The 13989-nt window shown below is 55.6% G+C and overlaps 1 protein-coding gene across 2 annotated transcripts in view; it reads left to right on the forward strand.

The window, feature by feature from the left end:
* Positions 1 to 3018: 3018 nt before the first annotated feature.
* LOC126508833 (protein-arginine deiminase type-1) overlaps positions 3019 to 13989 on the forward strand; it is a 30483-nt gene continuing 19512 nt past the window's right edge. The window contains exons 1-3 of one of the 2 annotated variants that reach the window (XM_050154271.1): positions 3019 to 3260; positions 12386 to 12566; positions 13489 to 13561. In XM_050154271.1, coding sequence (XP_050010228.1) covers positions 3169 to 3260; positions 12386 to 12566; positions 13489 to 13561 — 346 coding nt within the window. In that variant the 5' untranslated portion in view covers positions 3019 to 3168. The remainder of the gene's footprint in view (positions 3261 to 12385; positions 12567 to 13488; positions 13562 to 13989) is intronic. The other variant, XM_050154266.1, reaches the window with a different exon arrangement.

Below are 13989 nucleotides of genomic sequence, written 5' to 3' on the forward strand. Positions count from 1 at the left end.
TTGCTTTTCTGTCTTTTTCCCAGGTCATTTGTATAGCCCAGCCTCCCTCGAACATCCCCCTCATATAATGCTCCCCACCCCTTTTGTTCCTCATCCTCCTTGCTCACTGCCTGGCTGTCACTGTGTGTACAGCTCCCATGCTGTCTGAGCCCCACGAGGACAGGGTCTTGTCGGTGGGCTCCCTGTTGCATCCCGGCACAAAGAAAAATGATCAGCTTCCACAAAGCTAGTTAAGCGGTGGGACACGGTTGTCAGAGCCCAGCCCTAGACACCTGCCCAGCTGCCGTATCCCCGGCTTGTGCGTGGGTCATGCTGGAAGAATCTCTCAGTCCCACAGTCCCAGGACAGCTGTCCCCAGCATAGCGTTGTCTTTTCAGCTGCCCCAGCCAGGGCAGGAACTGTGAGCTGAATATTTCACCGGTGGAGGAAGTGGTGAAGTCACCCAGCTCCCACCCCCGCTGCTCCCAGGTCTGACCCATCAAACTTGGAGTCTCAAGTTCAAAGAGACCACAGCCTGGACGTGTAGGATGTGACTTTGTGGGTTGTGGGTAGGGCAGGGGCCTGGGCAGGTCATGGTGTCTCCCAGGAAATGGTCTCAGGTAGAAGAAAAGGAAGGGAGGTAAGGAGGGTTCAGAGTCCCCAGAGGGGGCTGGAGAGGAGGTACGTGGGCTTCCTCCAACGAGAGAATAAAGACAGCCCATGCTATTTTCTAAAACAGCGTAAATGACTGTTCAAATTGTTCGCAAAGCCTGTGTGAGCAACATGGGAAAGTACACAGAAGGAGCCAAGGACCTAAAGCTCCCCTGGCAGGGACCTGTGGTTGCTCAGGAGCCCGGGTAGAGGCGAGGGGGTCCGTGTGCAGAAACCGGCCTTGGAAGTGTGTCTTAGCTCTGGCCTCGGTTCCTATCCCTGTAAAATAGAGGTGTATCCTGCGATACCCCCGCCCATTCCTCCACAGCCCTCTTTGTCTCCCTTCTTTCCCCTCAAGCCTGAGAGTGACCCCTTGGAGAAGCCAGGTCCTACTGGCCCCTTCTCTTCCCACACTGGCTAAGAGCACACCCAGGCCATGGGTCTTCAGGCTTGATAGGAACTTGTCACCTGGAATTGTTGGGAATGTTGGAGGAGCGAATATGTAGAAGAGTCTTCCAAACTGCCTGGCGCAGGGTGAGGTTGGGTCTGTGATGACAAGTATGGCAGACCTCATTGCCATCAGCACTGCCATTGTCCTTGTCATGACATTACCATGGTCTTCTTACGGATGGCTTCTTATAATCAGCTTCCTCCTCCCGTGTCTCTTCTCTTCCATCCATTTGTCTATCCATCGCCCATCTGTCCACTCATTCCTTTGTTCATCTATCCACCAGTCTATCCATCAATCCCTCCTTTCATCCATCCAGACTTCCTCAATGAAAGCCTGTGTAACTTTGGGGGAGCTCACTTGACATTCCTTACTCTGTTTCATGGGTAATGGGTATGTTTCTACCGCTAGATAGTTTTAGACAAAATGACTGGGGTTCTTCTGGTTTGGGGAAAAAGTGGTGGAGAGACCACTTCTGAAGAGCTGCTTTTCTGGATTCTGTATCTGGGGAGAAAACTGAGGCTTAGCCTTGATGTCTATAGGTAAAATGAAGTTTTTTTTTTTTCAAGACAGGTTTTTCTGTGTAGCCCTGGCAGTCCTGGAACTCACTCTCTAGATCAGGTTGGCCTCAAATTCAGATATTTGCCTGCCTCTGCCTCCTAAGTGCTGGGATTAGAGGCATATGCCACCACCACCCAGCTAAACAGATCCCAAGTACCACGTAAAACTGCTGCAGTGAATGCCTGGCAATGGCAGCAGGAGGATCAGGAGTTCAAGGTCACCCTGAGCTGTGTAGTGGGTTTGAGGCTGGCCTTCCAGCAAGAAAGGAGAGAAGAAAAAGAAAGTCAAATTAGAAAGCCATTTCAATTGTCTCTGTGTCTGTGCTTGTGACTGTCTCTCATACACACAGTTACACATACATGATCAGAAGAACATACGTGAAAATTAGCGAACGCATTCCGTGTAACTTTTATCTTCTTGACGTTTCCCCACAGGTCGTCTTCAACTTTAAGGCAGTAAATTTCCTTGAATAAGAAAACAATATTGGGGATGGTGCATCAGCAGGTTTGTGTAGACCATAGTCACGTGACACCACCCCTGGTCCTCGCTTTGCTTATGGGAAGGCTGGGAAAGATCCTGAGAAAACCTCCATCCTCCACAGTCACATGGGGACAATTCAGACCCTCCTCACGGGGCCACTGTGGGAACGAAGTCATGGAAGTGAAGCTAGGGGTGGTGGCTAACACTTTGACGCCCTGGTCAAGTCCCCACCCCTGTGGCTGGTCAAGGGTGCTCGCCATTGACTTGTGCCCCCTGATTTATGGGCACCAGGGCATCGCCTCAGATGGTGTGTAGGTCAGGTGGAACTGGGGGCAGGCATCTCTGCCACCCACTAGCAATGTTCTAGAGACCCGAGCGGCCACCAGCATGTCTTTTAGCCCAGGATAACTCTCTCCCACTGCCCTGACCTCTCACCCCATAGGTTTCCCTGTGACAGCGGCTGTTAGACACACAGGCTAAACAAAGTCATGTAGAGCTTACTCAAGTGACCCTGTCCCCTCAGTGGCTCTGAGTGCCATGGCTGGGATTTGAACCATGCAACACTCATCCACTGAGCTGACCCTGAAGACTGGCTTGCCACACGTAGGAGACAGGATCTACAGATTGCTGGTGCCTCGCATGGAGCCCTCAGAAGGCTAGCACAGTGTGGGTTCAGGCACGAGAGCCTAAGAATGAGATGACTAGACCCCCTGAATTTCCTGGTGGCAGCTGAACCCGGCTGTTCCCAGGGCCCCTTCCCACCCCACAGAGAGCTTCAGACACCTCCCTCCCAGCCTCCTAGATTGACAGCCCATGACTTAGGTGACTGGGCGTGGTGCCAGGAGGTGGGGACCAGGCTCAGGCAGGCTCCCCAGGTTGCAGGGTGAAATTAAAAGGGAGGAGAGAGAGCACCAGCCCACTAGAACGCACGCTCCTGCCCGGCAGCCAGGTGTCCCCAAGAAGAGCTGGGGAGCCGGGGAGGCAGCCAGGGCTTGTGGCTGCTGGGCACCTGAGCTAGCCCAAACAGAAGGCTGGGAGCTGGTCACAGGATGGCCCCACAGAGAGCTGTGCAGCTATCTCTGAAGAAGCCCACTCACGCCGTGTGTGTGGTAGGCGTGGAGACGCCGGTGAATGTCTACAGGTAAGAGCTGGGTCCCTCTCCTGTGCTTTGGTGGGAGATCCCCAGGCCAAAGAATATGCAGGAGGGTGTAGGCAGAATGATGTTTCGACACCAGAGAAGGTGGAGCCAGCTCCAGAGCTTGGGAGGGAAGGGAACAGGGTCTACCCAGGTGCTCTGGGGTCGGAACACTGGGTCCAGTCCCTGGACGAGGGTAGCCTCAGAAGATTACTCTGCGTCTTGGGACCAAGCTCTGTCTGGGTTCTACGTGCCAGCCTTCAAGTGGAGTTTCCGAAGGAGCTGGGGCTCTAAGCCAGGGAAGAGGGTTGGGTCCCCCTCCCTCCCTCCATGTCTTGCAAATTTTCCACCTCTCTGTGGTTAGGGGTGTGCATGTGACATCTTGACCCTTGGAGGCCAGCCAGGGACAACCAGAGTAACTAGGATTAAGAGGGAGTGGCCAAGGGATAACTCAATGACTTAATTTAAGAAATGATCCTGGATCACTGCCTGGGACTCGGGCTGGCAAGAGATGACGGTGGTGACGACGATGACTGTCGCAGTGGCCTTGATGGTGGCTCTGAGAGTGGCAATGGAGACATCTGAATAGGACAGCCATGACATCAGTTCCCCCACTGACCCAAGTCTTTCCTGTCCTGGCTCTGTTTAGACAGGGATGCAGGGACCCAGTACAGCCTCAGCTCTTTGTCTGGCTGCCGGGGAAGGTGGTTATGGTGATGTCTGGGACCTCTGGAGCTCTAGGTGCCTTCCAAAGGGTGCTGAGGGCTGGCGGTTCCCAGTGCATCATCTGAATTCAGATCACCGTTGGGACTCAGTCCCTGGGCTTGCCCAGCCAGGCGGGTGAAGCAATTCAGTTACCTGAATTCCACTGATGCCTTGTCTAACTGTCCCCCTCTCTAGTAGTGGTGTGGAACCCAGGTGACAGGAATGCTCAGGGATAAGCAGGAACTCGTGACTATCTGCTGCTGGGGACCAGAGCTCGGGTTAGTCTCATCAGATCTATATGCCTAGGGGGATCATATCTACTCCTGTCTGCTTAGCATAGGATTCTAGATTTCATGAATAGAATCCACTGAGTGGAGCTGGGGGAGGGAAAGGGAAAGGAAAGAGACAGAGATAGGGAATGTTTTGGCACTTCCTGGGGGCCTTACGCATGCTGAGCAAGTGCTCTACTTCGGAGCCAGCCCCCAGTGAATTTTTAGCGGTGCCTTGGGAGGGACATCCGTATCCTGCAGCCTGCAGTTTAGCTGGCACTCAACTGAGCCTTGCTGTACTGCATCTGGCCATCCTGATTTGACATTGTTGCCGGGGAAGGGGAGCCCACGGGTCCCCCTTACTTGATCCCAGGCCCTGTTCTCACCTAGGGACAAGGTTGTTTCTAGAAGGTTCTTTCAAACCTCAGCTTTGTGTTACTCTACTAAGGCACTTGACAGGGAGCCAGGTCTGCCTTCGTCACCAGATTATCTCTACCGTGTGCGCCAAACTCGGATTGGGTGCGCTGGGCCCCCTGAAACTCAGCATGGAGGATGTGTGATCAGCCAGCGCATCCTGGTCCTGTTGGTCCCTGGCTGTGCGACCTTGGGCATGCCGCTGCACTTCCTGTGAGCCTGCCTCTGCTCCTGAGAGTCAATGGGAACCCCATCATGGCTTGGGGGTAACTGAGACGTGCATATGGAGAACCCTTTCCATTGTAGGTGCCTGGCAGGCTGTGCCGGCTGTGGGCACCCCCGCGTCTGCTCTTCTCAAGGCTCCTCAGACGTGAGAGGAGACAAAGCAGGATATGTGGTGGGAACACCAAGCCCTTGGCATCCTTCAGGATGACAGACCCAGAGAAGAGCAGAGGAAGCCATCTTGGCTGTGGAGTCCCTTGGCTGGCTCTAGGAGGGATTGATGTGTCTGTCATTCTGCATCCCGAGTAGTGACCAGCATCACGGCTACCCAGAGTTTACGGGGTAGCACAGGAGTTATCCCTGAGGAGGGCTCTCCTGCCCAGAAATCAGTGGCAGTGGGGAAAGGTGCCTTGGATGGGCAAGCCAGTGGGGCTTCCAGGAGCCTGAGGCTCCCCCAGAGGCTGAGTGGGAGCCGGGTCACACCTGATGATGAATGATGAACTTGGGGCTCCCCACCCCTTTGCTTGGTGACTAGCTCCAGCTGAGGTCTAGAACTGGTCTTGCTTGCTGATAAGCCAGGGGAAGGCCCCCCCAAGTGGTTGGCGTGTCAGTCCCTGTGCTGCCCGGAGTGTGAGCCTCCAGGTGACGGCGCTTAAGGTGACATCAGGGGAAGTGATTCATTCCCCAGGGGCTGCATGGCCTGAGTATTTGGAAAAATGTTCGGATGTGTGGTTCATTGTGTACCAAGGGGTAACCAGACTCAGCAGGTGCTGTAGAACCCCACATTGGGCTATCTCAGCACCATTGCCCCAGTTTCCTCATGGGCTATCTCAGCACTTGAGGCCTATGCCCCAGCAGGCGGTGACTCCCATCCCCAATAGGCCACGTCAGCACCCTGACCTCCTCACTCCAATGGGCAGCTTCAACCCTCTCTCCTACCTTTCAGCAAAGCCGAATAGGGTCTTCCAGTCCTATAGCTCTGGGGTTTGGGATGCAGGAGTATGAAGCCACAGGGAGGACCATGCCTGAGCATCTCCTGGGCCTCCTGAATGCCAAACCAGCAATGCCCTGCAGTGTGTCTGGCCGGCTGTGTCCAGTGCCGCGTAGATCAGTGCTCTCAGAACTCACCGGGGCATGGGCAAGCTGGGCCGGGCTGCCAGGGAAGTAATTACAGGATTGATGGGATCCTAATTCAAGGGACTGACAGGTTGTAGGCGCCACTGGGACCAGGCAGGGCTCTCTCTCTCTCTCACTGCTCCAGCCTGTCCTTGTACCTACAGAAGGAGGGGTGCCCTTATTTGGAGGTCACATCTAAATGCTTACGTTGTTCCTGGACTATGAGGCCACAGAGAGGAGGCCCTATTCGGGTTTCATGGTGGCCTGAGAGCCATCAGTTGTGGGACAGCGAGTGGACTGTGGGCAGCTCACAGCAGTGCTGGCATCAGGCAGGATGAGGGGACACACTTGTCCTTCCACCACTCGGGAGGCTGAGGCAGGAGGACTGCGAGTCCAAGCACAGCCTGGGCCACCAAGTGAGACCCTGTCTCAAAAGTGAAAAGAGACCTGTAGTTTCTGGTGTCATCCCTGAAACTCAGCATGGAGGATGTGTGATCAGCCAGCGCATCCTGGTCCTGTTGGTCCCTGGCTGTGCGACCTTGGGCATGCCACTGCTCTTCTGTGAGCCTGCCTCTGCCCCTGAGAGTGCTTGCCAGGTGCACCTGAGTCGAATCCTCAATACTGTCAAAACGGAAAACCTGGTACTGGTATTGGTCTCAGAGGTCCGTTCCCTCAGTTCCAGACACAGTTCCTCGGAACCAGCTGCCACCTACCGTGCTGAGCTGGCTGGGGATCCATCCCTCCGGCACCCTCAGACGGTGCTGAGCTGGCTGGGGATCCAGCCCTCCGGCACCCTCAGACGGTGCTGAGCTGGCTGGAGATCCAGCCCTCCAGCACCCTCAGGCCTCTTCTTTCTGTCGCTTGGATCCTGGTGTGTGACTTGTTCCTTGGGTCCTCTCCTTCTGGGTTCTTAGCAGCTTCACATTCAAGCCCTGGTTCTGCTTTCTTGTCCCTGGACCTGGGCGGGGTCAGGGTCTCTTGGGGCTGGGGGTCAGGGTGACGGGCCGGGCCGTGGCCAGCCAGGTCGAGTGCTTGCTGTCCTGAGCTGTCCTGGAGGGGGTTGACCGCCTAGGTGTGGATGCCTCTCTATCCTCAGGATGCATTCATTTGATGAGTGTGCCCAACTTCACTGTGGCCCTGCCTCCCAGGATGTGTGGGGTGGGGACATGCCACGCTGGATAAGGACCCTGGAGGGGGCAGGGATGGAACCCAGCCACAAGTGGGAAAGGCCAGGGTTCCAAAGCACCCAGGCCTGGGGCTGGAACTGAGAAAGCTGGATTTTGTGGACAGGGGCACAAACCTGGGCCTCCACATGCACCCTGGGCCCCAGAGCAGGACCCCAGTCATTCTCTGTTAGAGTTCAAGGCCACTTGTAACCCTACTAGGAAGTGCTTCCAACAAGTCCTTGGGGCCAGACATCTGACCAAACCTGCCTAGGTCTTAAGCATAGTGTTGTTTAGGCTGGACAGAAGATAGGTCACTACTTCTCAAGGGCAGTAGGCATGCTGTGAGCCAGGTGGGCCACCAAGTGTGGACTCAATCTCTGGTCTTAGTGAGGAGAGAGGAGGACTAGATCTCCCTTCCCCCACCCCGCCAATACTCACCTGGGTGCACTATATAGGAAGAAGCGCCCAGAGGTGGCCAATTGGGTGGCTTCTCAGAACAGAATAGCTGAGGGGTCGTGCTGGTCCTTGCAGGCTGTGTGACCTTGGGCCCGTCACTTAACCCCTCTGAGCTTGCTTTCTCTCAGGCTAGCTAGGTGGGGTGATGTCACCTATTGTGTGCCATACAGTTGGCGTCCCTCGTCCTCCCATTGTACTAGTGAGGAATTTCATCACCCACAGGCCTCAGATCTGCTTTGGCGAGAGGAACATGACTCATTGCACTGACTCCCAATCAGGGCCCTCTCTCTCTCGGGGTACTTTGGTCCCAGGCTCTAGTCTTCCTCTGCTTCCAAGAATAAGAGTGACAGCTGCCACCTGGGCCCCTGTACCCACTGTGGGGAGACCTGCCTGTCTCCAGCCTTCCTCCTGGGCTGGCTGGGCAGCCGGCACTGAGCAACGCCAGGGCGTAGCGAGGTGCTCCTGAGCTACCGATCGCTATCTCTGGGAAGGAGAGGTCACAGACACACCCAATATGGTGTACACCTTAAGGAAATGTGTCTGCATGGTGCTGGGCCAGCCATGACCCTTCATGACTCCTGCCAGCTGCAAATGGCTAAAGGGGGACCGAGGGGGAAAGCCAAGGTTGGCTGGTGCCCCCTCCACCTGGTTGAAGAGCCCCCTGCTATCTCCCCTGCCCCCCATGTCCCCCATGCCCCCTGCTATCTCCCCTGCCCCCCTGCCCCATCACTCAGCACACACTCTCACCTGCTCTGCTGAGCTCTGGGGCATTGAGTCCACCTGCCTTGTGCCTGCTGAGGGGAACTCACTGAGAGTCAGTGTGCAGGATGTTTGTTCTTGTTCCTAAACGTGCATTGCGTGGTGTGTGTGGTGTGGTGTGTGTGTGCTCTGTATGTGTGCTGTGTGCGTGGGGGGGCATGTGTGTCCGTGTGTGTGTATGTGTGTGCGTGTGTGTGTGGTGTGGTGTGGTGTGTGTGATGTGTGTGTGCTGTGTGTGTGCTGTGTGTGCATGTGATGTGTGTGCTGTGTGTGTTGTGTGCATATACGTGGTGTGTGTGTGTGTCCTTCCCACGACCTCCCATGTGATCTCCCCTCAGCAGGACATGCCCCGGTCACATGCTCCTTATGATATCAGCCCACGTGAGAGATGGGGGATAAGTGTGTGGCTCCCTGCTGTATGACCTGAGAAAAGTTACCTCACCTCTCTGAGACAATGTTGTCATCTCTTAAACAGAGAAAGAAACGCCCACCTGAGAGGGTTGTGGGGGAGCAAAGAGGTCAAGAGTATGACAAACTAAGCTAAATCAGGAGCTCGGAGCCCGCCCCCTCTGCACCTCCAGCAGTCCAGGCAGATGGCCCCAGCAGGCAGGCAGGTATACCTTGACTGAGTGTGCAGACTGGAGAAGGCTGGGGCTCAGTGCCATCTTGCACTCCCTCTTGCTGTTGCTCTCTAAGGACTGTCTAGGTTCTGATGGCCTCCACCGCGGCTGGTTTGGGTGGCCCTCCTCCTGGCACCAGGCAGGAGACCCTCCAGGACAAATCGGGCTGGCACCCCTGCTCTCCAGCATACGGGCAGACCTGAAGACATGCCGAGTGTTGCAGGCTGCCGAGGAAAAGGGGGGCAGTGGTGCTAAGCCAGGGCAGGTGGCACAGACCAAGAAGAGTGACGGCGGCAGCCACCAAACATAGCGCAGCTTTTTACAGCATCGCCAGAATCCTCGCCAGACCAGGGGGTGGCTCTGTAAATGTGCCCATTTTATGGAGGAGAAAAACCAAGGCGGAGTGGGTCAGGGACCAGAGGTCACGCTCTGTGGAGGCTTTGGGAGAGTTCCCAGGCTGACGATGGACAGGGAGATGAAGGTGGCGGCTTGGGTTGGAGAACAACAGCCGAAGTGATCATGGCCCCTGTTCTAACTTGTTTCTGTTGCTGTGATGTAGACCGTGACTAAAGAAACATGGGGGAGGAAAGGGTGTATTTGCCATGGCCTAGCAAAAGGCACTGTTCTCTAACCACTGGGGAGAGTGTGAGGAACCACCTCCAGCTGCTAGCCAAGGCCACACTCCATCACTGCGGGAAGCCAGGGCAGGAACTCACGGCAGGAACCTGCAGGCAGGAGCTGGCACAGAGGCCCTGGAGGAGTGCTGCTTACTGGATCTCTCTCCGTGGCTTGCTCAGTCTACTTTTTTAAAGTACCCAAGACCACCAGCCCAGGGATGGCATTGCCCAAAGTAGTCTAGCCCCCTTATGAATCAATAGTCAAGAAAACGCCCCACACACTTGTCTGCAGGACAATCTCATGCGGGCGTTTTCTGAATTGAAGTCCCCTCTTCCCAAATCGCCATCGCTGTGTCAAGTTGACAAACACTGACCAGTACAGCCTCTTTGGCTCCCCCCCCATTACGTTTGAGATGGGGTTTCACTATGTAACCCCAGCTGGCCTGGAGCTGGCTATGTAGACCAGGCTGGCCTTAAACTCACAGAGATCCTCCTGCCTCTGCCTCTCCAGTGCTGGGATTAGGGAAATGCACCATGCTAGTCCTGCCCCTTCATTTTAGAGAGGAGGCTTCCTTTGATTTGAGTCTGGGGGCTTGCCGGAACTTCACACTGTTGGGAGCTTCCCAGCAAGATACCCCGCAGAGGCAACACGGGAGGCACGGTAATGTATACCAGAAGCAGATCCAACTGTGGATTTCCTGGGCTTACCCCAGCTCCCACACACGCCTGTCCCTTAACTCATGGCCCGCCCACACGACCCGTAGTGCCAGTCCAATGCCTGAGGCTCTAGGAGGAGTAGGGCCAGGATGCCAAGGCAATGAGAAGCTGAGGACACACAGCACCCTCCTGGCAAAATCCGCCCCTCTCGGGCACCACAAGAAATAGCCATGACTCCGCTGCCACCCTGGGACCTTGCAGGGTACCTGCTACTGGCATAGACAGGGTGAGGGCGGCCAGAGCCTTGAAAGCAACAGAATCGGGCTGGACAGGCTCCTCCATGCCCCAGGGAAGGGCTCTGCAGGCTTACTCTGCCTATGGCTGCCTCTCAAGGGAAGCCACAACTGGTCCCTACCTATGAGGGTGGCACCTTTACACCTGTGACACAGCAGGGAACGTGGCAGGAGACTGGCAGGCATGGTGCCAGAGCTGTAGCTGAGTGCTTCCATCTGCTCCACTAGCGGAAGACAGAGAGAGAGAGACAGAGACAGAGACAGAGAGACAGAGAGCGCTAACTGGCAATGGCCTGGATTTTTGAAACCTCCAAACCCACCCCACAGTGATTCACCTCCTCCAAGGCCACACCTCCTAATCCTCCCACCAGCTGGGGATCAAGCATTCAAATATCCGACCCTATGGGGTTATTCAAACCACCACACTTTCCAGCACCGATTCTGAGGTTGCTGACCGAGAGGGGAGATGTTGGGTACACACACACCTGCATTTCACACACATCTCAAGCCACAGTCAGGTCACCCATCAGATTCAATGGCAATAGCATTATTGATGAGATAAGGATCAGTCTGGGACAGACGCTACTGCCTTGTTCAGTTGTGGTATGAGCTGCCCCCCAGGGCCAGCTACAGCGAGAAGGGGGTTCTACAGACTTTATTCAGTGCTTGCCAATAAGGAGTAACACACAGTGTAGCAACTGTAGGATATACCTTGTTTATGTTAATAGGTCTTATAATAAATGTTGCTAAACCTGGGGCTGGGCTGGGGCAGCAAGGGATGCATTGGTGAGGCTGGGTGGAGGGAAAGAGAGCAGAGACTGGGGTCTTGCAGCCAGTTAGGGACGAGTTTCAAGCAAAAGGAGAAAGGGTTCTGAGTCTGGGGTTGGAGTGACGCTGGTGGCCTGGGTAGGGAGGAAGGCTGAGGGGCGTTCCACAGACCGTAGAGGGGTGTTCCACAGACCGTGGGTACCCAACAGCCTGGTGACCATCCCTCCAAGCCATGACCATCAAAATGGATGATGTTTGGAGTGTACATGAGCTGGCTATGAGGGAGAAGGGAAGGGGGTGTAAATGACACCCCTGGCGCAAGCCAGGGACAGGCTTGGGTGGGGTTAAGAGACAGGTGTGATAAGTACAGGTGATGGGCAGGTGCCCTGCCCTGGGGAGAAGGGGAAGGTGGCAATAGCTGAGAGAGAGAGAGAGAGAGAGAGAGAGAGAGAGAGAGAGAGAGAGAGAGAGAGATCAACAGTCAGACAGTGTCAGAGGTCATTTTCAAGGTCAGCAGCCCCAGATCCAGAGGATCCCTTGTCTCCAGCACAGTTCAGGAACTGAGTGAAGAACTGGCCTTGGCAGTTAAGCCAGGCAGTTGGCAGAGGGAAAGCTCCGCCAAAAATGTCTGAGGACCAAAGCTTCAAAGGCTGAGAGGGTCAGGTCAGGGGATTGAGGCCTGGTGTGGGAGTGTTGGGATTCAGCAGTGGTCCCATGGGTGCTGACAGGACAATCCACAGCCGGTTGGTCCTTAGTAATGACTGTGTGGGGCCTGCTACAGAGATGCCTGAGGCCGGACGGAGGCGGCTGCACTGGAAGCCTGGGGTCAGGAGCTGGTGCCATTGCCAAATAAAACCGTGGGAAGGCAGACTGCAGAGTGCTGGGAGGTTCTGAGGCAGGAAGGCTTGGCATCTTCATGAACAGAAGGGAGGACCATGTGGTTAGAGCAGAGACACTTGGAGGCAGGGCCCCCAGTCCTACTGGTAAGGGATCCCCTCCAAGCTGACATTCCAGTCTCGGCCTCATACGGCCACGCTCTGAGCCCCTGTCGCTCCCCCTCTTTCCTTAGTGATGTGCCCAAGGGTGCCAACACCTTCGGGGTGTCTGGGAGCTCTGAGGTGAAGATCTACATGGTCTATGATCCCGCACGGGTGGCGGAGCCCACAGGCCGGGCCCACTGGCCCCTGGATGCCAACGTGGATGTGGTTGTGGTGGCGGACAAAGTCAGTAAGGACTTAAATGACCTCAAGGTAAGCATAACTCAGGCTAGCTTATATCCCATTCTGTGTCGTCTTGGAAACATCCCTACAGAGACCCAGGCCTCGTGCACCCCGACATCACACAGCACACAGGAACAACCTGGTCGCCCCTCAGATCCACATGGAGACCCAGACCCATAGCCCACCTCATCCACCCCGACATCACACAGCACACGGGAAAAACCTGGTCACCCCTCAGATCCACACAGATCTGTTACTCCCTCCAGTTGCCCATAAACATCTGTGCTCCCCCAGCAGGAGTCCGTGGCCACACTCATATGAACTCACACGGGGCCCCAGCACAACCAGTCAAGCCTCCACGTGCACCCAGAAAGCCACCTCTGGGCGACCCCTCCCCGCTGGCCCTAGTGTCTCCCACATACAATGTTCCCTCAACTCCTGGCCCAGTGCTTTCTCTGGATGGGACCGAGTAGGACCTGTGTGTGGCTCTGCACATGGTGGCCTGTGGCAACCCTCCCTGGACAGAATCCTGCCATGTGGGTCAAGTGGGATAGGGGTGGGAGTCTGGACTTTGGCAAAATCCTGACATTCACTATGTTCACGGGACCAGAGTGGTCATTCCCTCAGTACAGAGACTGAACGATGCCAAGGGAGGTCAAACTGCCTAGGCCAGCAGGGACAGTGGGCCCTCTGTCTCTCATGTCCAGAAGGTCCTGGAGCTACCATGTCCTCTTTGTTTCCCCGCTCCTTTCTCCTCAAATTACTTGGCACCTTGGAACAGCACCCCAGGTCATAACTGCCAAAGAGCTTTGCCTCCGCCTCAAAACAGAGTTGTGGGTGTGGCCCCCACGTCCCCTGCCTAGACCACTCTCAGGACTGACTTAAAACAGAGTTGTAGGTGTGGACCCCATGTCCCCTGCTTTGACTTCTCAGGATTAACTTCCTTCCACAGGTGAAGGTGTCCTACTTCGAGTCGCCGGATGCTCGCGCCCTGGGTCACAGTGTGCTCTACCTCACTGGTGTTGGTAAGTCCTGTTTCTGCCCGGCTGTGGACATGGTAGCTATTGGAGTGTGGTGAAGGTGAGGTGGAGCCAGCCGCCTCTCCCCTCTGCCTCCTGGGAACACTAAACTTCTCCAGGACCACGGGGATGGAGACCCAGCCATGCTTAGGACAATAGAAATGTTATCGCTACCCGCTTGAGCCATAGCGGCTTCCTCATGGGAGTCCCACACGTCTCCGGACCCCTGAGACCCAACCTAGAACCACAAAGAGCCACACGCTTCTTTCATCCAGAGCCCATGGCAGCCTCCCCTGAAGACAACAGACCCTGACCATGGGTCCCCAGGACTACAGTTAAGGGCGCCCTGTGTGTGGCATAGAAACCCAGGGTCATAGTCACCCAACACACATGGCCAAGCCAGTGACTTGTGTCCCTCCAACACCAGATCCACC

The sequence above is a fragment of the Alexandromys fortis genome, unplaced genomic scaffold, assembly GCF_014885135.2.
Source record: "Alexandromys fortis isolate MF-2015 unplaced genomic scaffold, M_Fortis_MF-2015_v1.1 scaffold_26, whole genome shotgun sequence".
NCBI lineage: Eukaryota > Metazoa > Chordata > Mammalia > Rodentia > Cricetidae > Alexandromys > Alexandromys fortis.